General features: G+C 35.8%; 1 protein-coding gene across 10 annotated transcripts in view; it reads left to right on the forward strand.

Moving 5' to 3' along the window:
- The window catches only part of LOC114157948 (uncharacterized threonine-rich GPI-anchored glycoprotein PJ4664.02-like), a 43,041-nt gene that overhangs the window by 14,137 nt on the left and 15,575 nt on the right, over nt 1–13,329 (forward strand). Inside the window, exons 2-14 of one of the 10 annotated variants that reach the window (XM_028039217.1) lie at nt 3,896–4,028; nt 4,120–4,277; nt 4,443–4,580; nt 5,067–5,208; nt 6,237–6,414; nt 6,598–6,739; nt 6,829–6,972; nt 7,388–7,446; nt 7,528–7,563; nt 7,644–7,703; nt 7,779–7,855; nt 8,016–8,090; nt 13,126–13,234. The exons of 1 other annotated variant lie outside the window; for it this stretch is intronic. In XM_028039217.1, the coding sequence (XP_027895018.1) occupies nt 3,896–4,028; nt 4,120–4,277; nt 4,443–4,580; nt 5,067–5,208; nt 6,237–6,414; nt 6,598–6,739; nt 6,829–6,972; nt 7,388–7,446; nt 7,528–7,563; nt 7,644–7,703; nt 7,779–7,855; nt 8,016–8,090; nt 13,126–13,131 (1,348 nt within the window). In that variant the 3' untranslated portion in view covers nt 13,132–13,234. Of the gene's footprint in view, nt 1–3,895; nt 4,029–4,119; nt 4,278–4,442; nt 4,581–5,066; nt 5,209–6,236; nt 6,415–6,597; nt 6,740–6,828; nt 6,973–7,387; nt 7,447–7,527; nt 7,564–7,643; nt 7,704–7,778; nt 7,856–8,015; nt 8,091–12,619; nt 13,250–13,329 lie in introns of those variants that run through there. 8 more of the 10 variants (XM_028039215.1, XM_028039216.1, XM_028039219.1 and 5 more) reach the window with 8 other exon arrangements.

The raw sequence follows: 13,329 nt of genomic DNA on the forward strand, positions 1-13,329 counted from the left end.
ATGGTAGCCCACAGTACCGTCTTAAAAATCATAACAAGACGAAGGAAGCTAACAAAAAGAAAGCTAAGCGAATAGAAATGGCGTTTTGAGGAGCATCGACTGCAACTTCAGTAGAGAAGTCAGTTTTTATGCGTAATTGGAACCAGGACGGGTTTGTCAGTGACTTCATTCATAATTTCTTTATTTACATCTATAAACATACATCTATTCTTTGACAGAGCAACTCTGATTTCCATCATGCAGACACAGTTTAGTTTCCTTTCTAAAATATGTTTTATATGTATATATTTTATCTGAAAACTGTTTTGGTTTTACTTAGATAAACTCATTAGAGTTTATCTAAGTTTATCTAAGTTTATCTAGAGTTTATCTTCTGACCTTCAATTACATTGAAGGTCAGAAGAAATGGATCACCTGAGTTTATAACAACAGTGGCACCTAGTGGTGAATTATATAACATTTCTTCTTCTATTAATCCTTAGCTGATTGTGATGGATATTTTAGAAAAATACTATATATTATAAAACCATGTGCCGTTATATACTCTAAAACGGATCATTTTCACACTATTTTATCACAAATTTTTAGTCACATTTTATTCACTGTTGATTAAATTACATATATAATTATAGTTTTATATCTGATTAATTCATATTTTTGGATTATTTTTTGGCTAACTTTCTTTTGTTTGTATCTTTTTAAGTGAAATTTGCTGCACACCAGTATGACTGTGTGTTGTTGAACGCAGCACAAATACTGTGTAACATGTTGCTGTGAACTAACTGAGTGGGAGAAAATAGTTTAGGTGAATATTGTTGTGTCCTGGGTTGTTTGAATTGCTTTTGAGTTGGTTTATTCTGTATTCCTTCTATTTTATTAGATCACTTTTGTTTCTATTTTACTTTAGTTTAGTTCAGTCACTGAACTAAAGTCCTCACAGTCCTTCGGTGATTCTAGTTTATTATGTTCCTTATTATATTCCTTGTTACTGTAGTTATTCTTTTATGTTAGCTTTTTCCTGTTGAGTACTCTCCCTCGTCCCCTGTGCCATTCCCTCTCTCTCTCTCCTCCCATCACACCTGCAACTTATTAGTCAACCAATCTGGTCGATTGTTTCAGCATTTAATTACCTCTTTCCCATTCCTCCTGGCTGGTTCCTCTCGTTTAATCCCGTTATAACTGGCTTCCTGTGTTCCTTGTGGTTTTCATGCGTTCTTTTGTTCGTTGTTTTTTAAAAATTAAAACAACAAATCTGTTCCCCGCCTCTGCCTCTCTACATTTGAGTCCTCTTTGCCTTTCTGCACACTGTGACTAAAATAGGTAATGTGATTAATATTACACTTCTGCTCCACTAGATGGCGAGTTCAAGCTGAAAAAAGTAACAAACATAAATTAACAACTTGATTTTTACATAAATAAACTTGTTAAGTTATGGAAAATTAACAAGTTGAACATTTCAGATAAATCAGATGCGTTAACGCATCAACGTTCAAAGCCTTAATATGTATTTATGTTCAAACATTTTGTCTTCCAAGCCCATTTTTTTGCATAATTGGATTCTGTCACTTTTAAAATCCTGGCATCATGAAGCTCCATGGAGTTTTTCAAAAGTCTTTTGACATTGACTAATCCGAGCAAAGGAGGATTTTACTTCAACGAGTCGATTTAACAGACATTTGCAGACAAAATGGGGAAATCTGTCAAATGTAGAAAGAATCTCTAAAGAATGATGAACATTGGACTCGTCTTCTACTTCTGTTTTTGTCATCAAAAACTAGACACTGTCTGGGTCCTACAGTGAGCCTCGAGATTTAAAACAATATTTATATTCTGTTGTAAGATTTATTGTGTCATGGTGAAAGATTGTGTCTCCTAAAAGCAGTAGTAAATATAGTAAATAGTAGTCTAGAGTATCTTGGACATAGATACTCTAGACTACTATTTTGGGCTGAACTTGTGCTAAGCTAATATATGAAATGTAAACATGTTAATTCATCATTAATTTAAGATGCAGAAACAACAGTTGTCATGATTTATTGCTGCTTTTGTTTTGATTTTCTTTGCCATATATTGGCAGGTTTACGTAATTTCTTTATTTTCATTATTGGTACTGAGGTGTTGCCATATAGTTCACCACTTTTAGTTTAGTTCCTTGGTTTATTTGTTTCCTTTCTTGTGCATTTGAATTTGTTTCTCAGAATATTCTCAGATTTTTTACACTTCCTTTTGAACCTACAGAAATGAATTTTTCAGGCCATCTTTCCCTAAACTTGCCGTCTGCCTGTTTTGTGACCTCAGCAAAAGAAAACAGAAAAACAAACCAATCCAGTGTACTGTGCATTTCCTTGTTGGACCAGTTTTCTGAATGTGCTGGAAAGTGATCATATCTGTTGTTTTTCTAAAAACATGTTTGTTTTTCATTCAGTGGGTAGAGAATCCAGAAATTTTACTCAAGTAAAAGTAGAAATACTTCATAAAAAATGATTCAAGTACAACATAGTAAAAATACTCCTAAAAGTACATGTTTTCAAAAAAGTTACTTATATAAATGTAAGTAGTTACTTCCCGACTGTGGTTGAAGGTTAGTGTTATGGGCCTGGGCCTCATGAACTGGTTCCAGGTGTTTTTGGTGTCTGTCTTGTGCTTCTCCTTTACATGTTTAGCTGATCTGCTAATCTGGAGCTCAGAACATTTAACCTGGTCGTCTCCACCTTCTGGGTCGCCTCCGGCGTCCGCTCTGCCTCCTGCTGCCAGGCCTCAGCTCCCTTCCTCTGGCACATTTCAGTTTGTCTTTGTTTTTGCACCTCAACACGTCCAACACATCCAAGCATTTCCTTTACGCCACTGACATTCACAATCATTGTAGTTTTTAATAAATATTCATTTTCTACACCGTAACCACTGCTTGGTCTCCGGTTTTTGTTATGACCTTGAGCCAGTCGTAACAGGTAGACAAAATGATTTCTTCATATTACAGAGATAAAGAATGAAAGACACATTTAAACTCTTCAAACCTAAATAACATTTTCAAACTTCAACATAATAAATGAGGAGAAGAGACATTCAGCTGAGGACATAAAATGGAAGTAAAGGACATCAGTTAGGAGATTTCCACACAGCTGTAAAAATATGTAAACAAACAAGGAAGCGTATATTTATAAGCATCATTCAACACAACATTTTGCATGATGATGTTCTACTTTTCCATGTTTCATAGACGCGGAGAACACCGAGTTCATTGAAATGTCTGGACAAAAAAGGAAAAATGACTAAAATTACTGAGTTATATAATCAGCAGACAGAAGAGCAAATTAAATACATAAATATCTTTAAATAATCTGATCATTTACAGATTATTTAAATTAAACATTGACTGCATAACAAGGTTTTCCACCAAACTAAGTATCAGTTTAAAATTCATCTGGAAAAATTTATATAAAAAACATGCAAAGAAAAAACATAACATGGATTATATGTCAGATATTATTGGTGTAAACTGCAGAGATAAACTTCTGGTCTGCAGCTATTAAAGTTTGTATCTGGTGAAACCAGTGATGAACTGGTAGTGATCAGCTTTGATCTGTGAACATCTTAAATATTCACTGAGACACAAAAACTGACCAGGAGAGATAAATAATTAACCTGATAGTGCTGCAGGATTTAGAAACATTGAGATGAAGCAAAAATAAATTTAGTATTTTTCAGTTTGCAGAGTAAATTTTTACCTTTTAGGAAATGTTTTTCTGATGGTTATGAATCAGGTTTCTGACATTTCCTGATTCATTATGTAAATACATTCCATAAAACGAGTTTTCCATGTTTCCAACAGTAAACAGAGTGAATAAGGAGTGACTGTATAAAGTCGCCTGTTTCTGATGATCCGATCTTTGTTTAGCAGAACCGATTCGTTCATCATGTTTCTCTCTGTGCTGCTGGTGATGATGATGATGGTCAGATGGACAGATGCTGGTTATACTGGTACTGTGTTATCTCACACCTCTAAAGATGTACAAGGAAACAGTGTTACAGTAAGTTGAGATTTTCTGAAGTTTTTTTTATTTTACCTTTTGAAAAAATATATTGTCTTGTATCTAAAGCCTCTTCACTTTAAATCTACAGGCTTTGCATCGCTTTAAGTTTGGCTACAGCTCATGTGGAGAGGCTGAGTCATGGATTTGTTCTGGCTGTAGTAAGAAGATTGATGAACGCAGCGGTCAATGGTGTCTGAGAGAGCATACCTGGTGGGGCAGTCGGAGTTTCTACAATACCTACTATGGGTGACTGAATCTCAACATCCTGCAAAAATATATCTAATAATTTTCTGTTTTTTCCAAGAAGTCTAAAATTCCTCCTGTCAGTTTTCTGGTCTGCTGTTCTGTAAGGTTTTCTGTGTTTTAGAAACTTAGTAACATCAGAAATCTTCCCAATATTTTCTATTAAAGGTGGAATACTGGAACCTGGATAAACAACAGAAACGGTGTTTCATCTGGCGTCGCTGTGATATTTGTTGAAGAGAGAAAACGATCTGACATTAACAAACCAAACTCATCACCACAAACCGGCATCCTTCCTGTTATGAGGTAATTTAGTTTTTATATCATTTAAATTATAAATACCTGAAACCTTTGATGTCTTTGATTGAGCATAAACTGTATTTTGATTCTGAAGTTTATTTAGTTTCTTTTCTTTTAAAGAAAAATAAGATCCAAACACTGGGAATCAATTTGATCTGTAACAGAGACCAAAGAGTTACATGGAAACAAAACCAGATTTTGTAATTCATTAAAAGTTACGTACAAATAAGATTTCTCTTTAAAAACTTTAATCTGTGATATACAGATTAAATTAGACATATTGAATATAGGAACCATTTTGTAAATCATCAAAGAAACAATACTCAAACAAAAGTTTAAGACCCTAAAAATGATGGAAGAAAAACACTGAAGCACAAATCAGTCAAGATACTGAAGCTCCTCTGTGTAAATGAAAACATTTAAACTGATTATTTGTTCTCCAGAGTTCACTTGTAATTATGTGTAATTATGTTTGTTTTCTGGTTCTCTCAGAGTTCCCTCAAACTGTCAGATAAATATCAACTTGTTGACCTTTGACCCTGATGGAGACCATGTTCAATGCAGACATGGATCCAATCCCAGTAACTATGAGTGTTACACCTGCACACCTCCGTCTGTCCTCAGTCTCTCATCAGTGAGTAATAAATGTTGATGTCAAGTTAAAGGAAAGGAAAATGTGAGATTCACAGGTAGAAGAGAGGAAGTAAATATCCTTCAGTCAAACTGTCACTGACAGGTGGGAGAAAAAGCACAAGGAGAAATGCTGATTATACTGTTATTACAGTATTTTATTAATTATTGAACTAGAAAAATTCAACAATAAGTAAAAAAAAAAAGTAGTGAAGAGCTGCTTCCCTCGCACCTCCACCAGCATTGTGGTGGGGAAACCATGAGAGCGCCTGAAGGAGACGTTGCATGCAGTTTCTCATCTCACCACCAGGTGGCTCTAAACATATGTATCTATTAAAAATCTCATTATAAATAAATGCTATTATTATTACTATTTTGGGTAAAATTCACATACACATACATACACACTTTTCTCTCTGATACATGAGCTACAATGTAGCTACAGCCTAGCAAAAGGTCTAGTGAAACTCAAACGTGTGAACACTGCCCCCTGGTGGACAAAATGGTAAAGCAAACCCTGGAGGTGGAGTCGTAAAAATACAGAAATTTGTAGTTTGTTGGAATCTCAGACTTTTGTAAATAATCAAAGTAGTTTTAAATAGTTTGATAAACTAATCTGAAATTAGTTCACTGCATTTCATTGTTAATACATTCACCTAACAGCATTACACGTTTAAGTACTTAAATGTTTCAGTGACCTGCCACTGCCAAAAATCTATAAAAATAATTGTTTTCATTGTCAGATTTATATTTATATTTACGTTTGACCCCAGAGGTTTGAAAAGAGTCCAACTCATTGGAAAAATATTTGTGGTTCCACAAAATATTTTATGTTGCAAATGAACTAATCTGTGTTCTCAGCATGAACTCTCAGTTGATGTGCTTAGAGGAATAAATCTGCAACTTAGGTTAAATAGAAATTAATATTGTCAGTATAAACAAACACAAATAAAACCCATAATGAAAAACAGTAAATAAAACATTATTAAACTTGATGTTAAATCTTTGATTTCTCTCTCTGTCCTCTTCCAGCCTTGTTCTCTTTCATTCAGTCCAACCAATAGCAGTGATGAAGGTTCATATGCAGTTCAGCTGATGATGGAGGATTTTCCCAGTCAGACCATCACTCTGACTTATTACAATGGTTCAACAGTGTCAATAAGCAACAGCAGTTCTATGAGCAGAATCCCTGTCCAGTTTGTTTTCAAAGGTTTGATTTCATATTTCAATCATGTTGCTTATCTTTGGTTGAAACACTGGTTTGAATAAATTTAATATTCAATAACTATCTGTTGAAGGTTGATCAATAATAATTCATTACTTTCAACTAGACAAATCAATTTTAATGTGACTCTTTAGTTTATCTGAATTATCTTTCCCTGCGTTGCTCCAGTGGATCCTGCAGCTCCGTCCTGCACAGCAGGTGAATATCTGCCCAGGTTTCTGCCTCCGACTCCTGAACATGGAGCTCAGTTCTTCATAAACGTTAATGAGACGATAGAAATCAACATCACAGCAGAGGCGACTCAGTCTGTGTGAGTAGAAAATAAATATTGTTTCTAATCAGAGGTAAGCTTCTAAATAATTCAAGGTGAAAATCTGAAATTTGATCTTTATGTTAAAGGATCACTGAGCTCCTGTTCAGTGGACCGTTCAACATGACCAAGAGTTCGTCTGGTTCAGGAAATTTCACCCTGAGATGGACGCCGTCTGTCAGTCAACATGATGATAATGAAAGCCATCCCATCTGTTTTGTTGTCCAGGCAAAGTTAGTATTTAATCTGATCAGAACTTTTGAAACTTTATACAAATACTTATCTGAAAAACACTGATAAACATAACTAGCTTATTTTAGTAAAAGTATAAGGTACAGGTTTTGAAATGTACTTAAGTACAAAGTAATAAAAATAATGTTCACCTTCAGTGATACAAAATGACTTTAGGAAAATCCCTCCTGATCCTGACAGAAGTTGCTGAAGCAGTGATCCATAAGAACTAAACAAATGAACTTTCCCCACTGATGTGGGTACAATTATGAGAAAAGTCAAATTTAACCAGAGACTTTAAAGTCTCTGGTTAAACACAAAAAACACATTTATGGACTAAAAAAAAGATTTAGCATCTTACGGTTATTTTCAGAAAGAGTTTAATATTAAAGTTTTGGTGCTAAATTATCTCCCCAGTGCCTCCAGTTCTATCTACCAGTCTGAGCTTCGATGTGTCATTGTGACGGTTAGAAACTGTGAGTCATTTCTTTCTGTTTGACCATTAATCTTATTTTTTATTTCCTGAACTCATGATGTTTCTGCTGTTGTTATCCCAGTACCTTTCATAGCGATTCCAAGTCCTCCTACAACATGTAAGTAGGACGATGAGTCAATTCTTTATTTTTCATCTTTGATTTATTTTTACTTTTTATGTCCTGAACTCGTTTCTTAGCTGTGACTTCAACCACTGTTGCTCTCCCTTTGACAACTACAAGTCCTCCTCCTAAAACATGTAAGTAGGATGGAAACAGGAGTGAAAGTAACAGGAAGTAGTTCTTTATACCATGTTGATCTCTTGTTCTTCCAGCTTATGTTGTGGTTCTGAAGCTGAAGATCTCGACTACGCTGTCACTGAAAGACAACAAGGATGAAATAGAGAAAGCGGTCAGTGATGTTCTAGACTTTAACACAAACCATCACAACCTGAGTTTAATCCAAATATATTTCCCTCAAATGTCAAATCATGATAATCAGATTCTGTTCAGTATATTTTATAATTCACCACTGACTGTATCTCACATTCATCTCATGTTTTCTTCTGCAGATTAAAGATGAACTGATCAGTGAAGGGCTGCCTCCAGACATAAAGGTCCGCCTGCTGAGCGACGGTTCAGTGAAGGTTAATACCGTATTTTCCGCACTATAAGGCGCACCGCATTATAAGGCGCACCTTCAATGAATGGCCTATTTTAAAACTTTTTTCATATATAAGGCGCACCGCATTATAAGGCGCATAGAATAGACGCTACAGTAGAGGCTGGGGTTACGTTATGCATCCATTAGATGGAACTGCGATAAAGGGAATGTCGACAAAATAGTCAGATAGGTCAGTCAAACTTTATTAATAGATTACAAACCAGCGTTCTGAAAACTCGTTCATTCCCAAAATGAACAGCTGTTGCTTCCTCCACTTCCGCACCATTGATTGTTCATGTTAAATTCTCTTGCTGCTGCTCTATGGGCTCTTTGCACCTCAGCTTAATGATGTACATGGAGCCGAAGCCCCGACAATAATCTGGAGAAAGGTTTAACATGTTCGCCTTGTTATACACAGATACGAAGGTGAGTTTTACTTTCTTTAAACTTTGTAGCTAACATTAGCTTTAGCTTATGCCGGACATTTTTCTTGTAAAAATGTGCTATTTAAGTATCTAAACATTTTTCATCATTCATTAACGGACAATGTTTTTACCTTATGTTCAAGTATATTACGTGGTTTATTGTCGTTAGTGTCAGAGACCAAGTAACGGGGATTTTACGGTTCAGGCTTTTTGCTTCTGAAGCACAACGAGCCCATAGCTTAACATTAGCTCTGGTGTTGGAGTTCTAGTTCAGCTGACGGTTCAGGCTCAAAGTTGTTGCTTTTAGAAAAATATGGCCGTGTTCCTTAAGGTTTCCGTGTTACTTCGCTTTATTAGTTTAGCATGCTTCTTGTGAAGCAGGACGGTGTTTACAGCGGTTTGTACAGGCGGATCAGTAGCTCGGCTGTCTGGCTCTGGTCTGCTCTCTCGTTCCCATAAACTCGATCATTCAGGCTGAATACAGAAGTGATTCCATGGAAATAACACAGGAGGCTCCTTTACCTTCTGCTTTAGGCTGAAGAAGTTGATCCGGAGTGAAGTGAAGGCTGTAAACTTTGCTGTGCAGCATTAGCTTTAACTGGTAGCGACGAATATTTACAAGCCACCGTCTTCTTAATTCAGGATCGTTTGGAAATCCATGAAAACTTAAAAGCCCATTATATTAGGAAGACAGCAATGTTCATAGTATTGTTTTATTTGCGTCTGAAATAAGACTTTGTCTTTTCTAGCTGTCATGGTAACTCAAAGCGAAAAAAGAGAGCCGCATTTGCGCATGCGGTTGTGACGTCAGCGCGGCAGGTGCAAAGAGCCCATTCCCATATTCTACTGTGTGACTGATCGCCTTGAGCTTAAACTCTGCGTTGTAAGCGTGTCTCTTAATAGGAGCCATTTTGGGGTCTTTACACAAAACCCAGCTTGCACTGCTGGCTGCATCGGCGGCTGCTTTCCCGTTTCTTCTTCTATGGGGAAAATGAAGTTGGCGTCTGCTTTTCCGTTTCTTCTTCTACAGGGAAATGAAGTTGGCGTCTGCTTTCCTCCGTTTCTTCCTCTACGGGGAAAATAAAGTCGGCGTCTGCTTTCCTCCGTTTCTTCTTCTACGGGGGAAATGAAGTTGGCGTCTGCTTTCCCCCGTTTCTTCCTCTACGGGGAAAATAAAGTCGGCGTCTGCTTTCCTCCGTTTCTTCTTCTACGGGGGAAATGAAGTTGGCGTCTGCTTTCCTCCGTTTCTTCCTACGGGGAAAATGAAGTCGGCGGCTGCTTACCATAGTTGCGAGACCTGTTGTGGCTCAATATTGGTCCATATATAAGGCGCACCGGATTATAAGGCGCACTGTCGGCTTTTGAGAAAATTGAAGGTTTTTAGGTGCGCCTTATAGTGCGGAAAATACGGTAACTAACCGCCCCCTAGTGGCTAACAATGAGAATGAATGTGATCCATGCAGTAAAATGTTTATCTGGGTTTATCTGTTTTTACTTCCTGTACCTCCTATGTTGGGGATTATGGTTGCTTTAGGTAGTCGGACTAAACTGTAAAAAAATGTAAATAAAATCAATATTTGGTTCCACCTGAACTATTAATGAGGGCAGGTGGTTACATGTGATTCGTATGCAGCCATTTTGCTTTGCATGTTTTGTATGTAGAGAGTCTATAAGCTCATGTGGGAATTTATTTGATTGTCTTTAGAAACAGCTCTTTAAATAAATAAATATTTCAAAATTAACCACTGACCCCTTGTCTAAAACTAACATTAATACTTTGATGTTCTAAGAGCTACAGATTTTCCATACGGTGGACAAGATCAGGTTCTACTGGGTCTTGTAATCCTGGACACATTAAATAAATATGAAAGTATCAGAAATACAGAAAATTTCACAACCTGACAGTGTCTCCCCTTCATACAAAGCAAGTTTATTTTAAAAAGCATGTTATAACAACACAGTTGGCCAAAGCGCTGTACACCACAAACACATAAAAAACATTAAAATGAACATTAGTCAGAAGACAAGGAGAAAAATTGTGATTTCTGAACATATTTGAAAACAGGAAGTGACATCATAGGCTCTCTGCAGATGATGCAGTCAACACTTTATCCTGAACCACCTCAAACCACCCAGAGACGTGTATCTTATTGGTGGACTTCTGCTCAGCCTAACTATAGATGTGATATCTTTTATTTTCATGTTTCTAAATCATTTTAGATTTTTTGAAATTTTGAACTAAGCTTGTTTTTCTTTTACAGTCTAACCATAAAGCTTTGATAATTAGAAATGACTCCCAAATTGTGTCCAAATGCTGTGAATTGATTTTATAAAAAGTTACAGGGAGCAAAAGCAGATTTAATAATTATTGTGTTTCAGATATTTGTGATTCAGCTGTTAAATGTAAAATTAGTCAGAGATCAGAAACAACTTTTAGGTTTTAGTCTTAACATGTGAAACTGAAAAATACATATTGAACTAGCCACATTGAGTTTAGCAACCATTCAGTAATTTCTCAAAGAAACAATGCTTGAACAGTTTAAAAACAGAAAAAAGCTCAGAAGAAAAACACTGAAATACAAATCAGTCAAGACTCTGAAACTTTGCAATTTAAATCAAGGCATTTGAGCAGATTGTTTGTTCTCAGGTGTTCAGGTGTAACTTTGTGATGTTTGTTATCGAGTTCTCAGAGAAGGGTTTTGCCTAAATAATGGCTGTCTAAAGTGCAGAGTGGGTTCATTTGTGGCCTCTGAACAGATTATATGTTCAGTTCACAGTTCACTTCTGAAAAGTTTTGTTTCACATTACAAAAAGTTTGTTCACCACTGACCTGGATGTGTTGCACATCATGTTCTTAGTGCTTGATTAGTCAAACATGTTTCACATATCAGGATTAATAAGTTAATTATTTATTCAAGAAAATGAAATCAGCAGCAATTTAGAGCTGACTGCCACCAATGTTAGCAGAATGATAATGACACTGAAACTGGACCAAACCCAACATTGTCACCATGTAAGATGTAACTCAGTATGAGCTAAAGGCTACCAATATGCAAATTAGTTATTTGCAAGGCAAACAATGAGAGCTACCACAATGCTCAACATTTACATCAATTATTTAAATAAACACAAAGTTAGTTTGCACAAAGTTAGTTCACATCAGGTAATTAATCCTCAAACCACATTTTAATTTACTGTTACATGCAGACATTAACATCCAGGCAGATAAGAGACAAGGTTTTAGTGCTTTTATCTCCTTTCTAAGGTAATTCTGACCTTCATCAATAAAAAAAAAGATTTCTGTCACTTGATCCAAATCTCTGCAGCAAGACTCTAAAGAGAAACAAACAGAAGAGCTCTCATATTTTCCTGTTTTCATTTCTTTCAACTGGTTCAGTTTTAAATCCTGACTAACTTTCAAATTTGTACATGTGAGGATATAATATGATGAAAGAAATTATACCAAAAGAGGTAAAAAATAATTTTTAATGGAAAGTAAAAAAAGAAATCATCAACAAAGAGAAAGTATTTTATAAGTTGACCTTTTTGAGCTTTACATCATGTTATGATGTTTTCCCCTTGTCTAAAACACAACTGGAGTGTTGCTTTGATTCTTTATTGCACATTTAAATCTTTTAATCTTCATGGCAACCATTCAGCTGTGCAAAACACCTAGAGGGACCCAACCCTGCCTTTGAGGTACATCCCCTCCTTAGAGCTGCAATTTCCAAGCTTCAAAGCTTAGACCCCATGGAGCAGCCCTCCCCCACTAGGCTCCTTCAGACTAGCCAGCAGCAATTAGCAAACATCTGGTGTAACAGATCAGCTGACTTCAATATATGATGAACCACAGCAAAAATGGGAGAATAAGAACAAAAAAAACTATCCATTTTTGAAAAAATATTGATTTTTTTTTTTTTTGTGTAAAATATACACCAAATACTTTACATGGCAGTTTTAGAGATTTAGTAAACTTTATATTTGTATTCGGAGGGAATGCTCAGCTTATATCAGTGGCACTAAAAATCCACTGAGACACAAAAACTGTCCAAGAAGAGATGATTAATTAACCCTGTAGGAAACTAAAAATAGATGTATTGTTTCTCACAGTTTGCAAAGAAAATGTTATCTTCTTAAAATAAATGTTTGTCTGATCAAATGTAAATGCAGTCCATAAAACCAGTAAACAGAATAAGGAGGGTATAAAGTGTTATGACATGCCAAGGTGTGGCCATCCTGGTTCTAAACATCTTATAATGTTTATTATTTAAAATGTATTTGACATGAGATGTTGCAACAATAGGAGAGTGAGCTTTAATGCCAAAAATAACAAACAAAAGAAAACTATGTTAAAATTAACTAAGACTTACTATTTGAATGTAAATAAACCAAATGATAAAGGTTTACCTTCCTAAATAAAATGAAGAGAAAACTATGTGCAAAAATAAATAGCAGCTCACTCCTACAAACTCGTTTAAATATTTGCAAAGCATCACGTTGTCGTCTCCGGTCTTCAGATGTTTGCATAATCAAAGCTTCTTACGACAGCAGCCGTCACAAAGGTTACCTGATGATCCGATCTTTGTTTAGCAGAACTGACTCGTTCATCATGTTGCTCTCTGTGCTGCTGCTGGTGATAATAAGCCATACAGAAGCTGGTTATTATGGCACTGTGCTTTCATACACCACTAAAGATGTACAAGGAGACAGATTTACAGTAAGTTCAGACTTTTTGAAGTTTATTTAATTTTCCTTTAAAAAAAAAGAAAAAGTTATCCAAAAGCTCTTCACCTTAAA

The sequence above is a fragment of the Xiphophorus couchianus genome, chromosome 14 (assembly GCF_001444195.1).
Source record: "Xiphophorus couchianus chromosome 14, X_couchianus-1.0, whole genome shotgun sequence".
NCBI classification, from domain to species: Eukaryota; Metazoa; Chordata; class Actinopteri; order Cyprinodontiformes; family Poeciliidae; genus Xiphophorus; species Xiphophorus couchianus.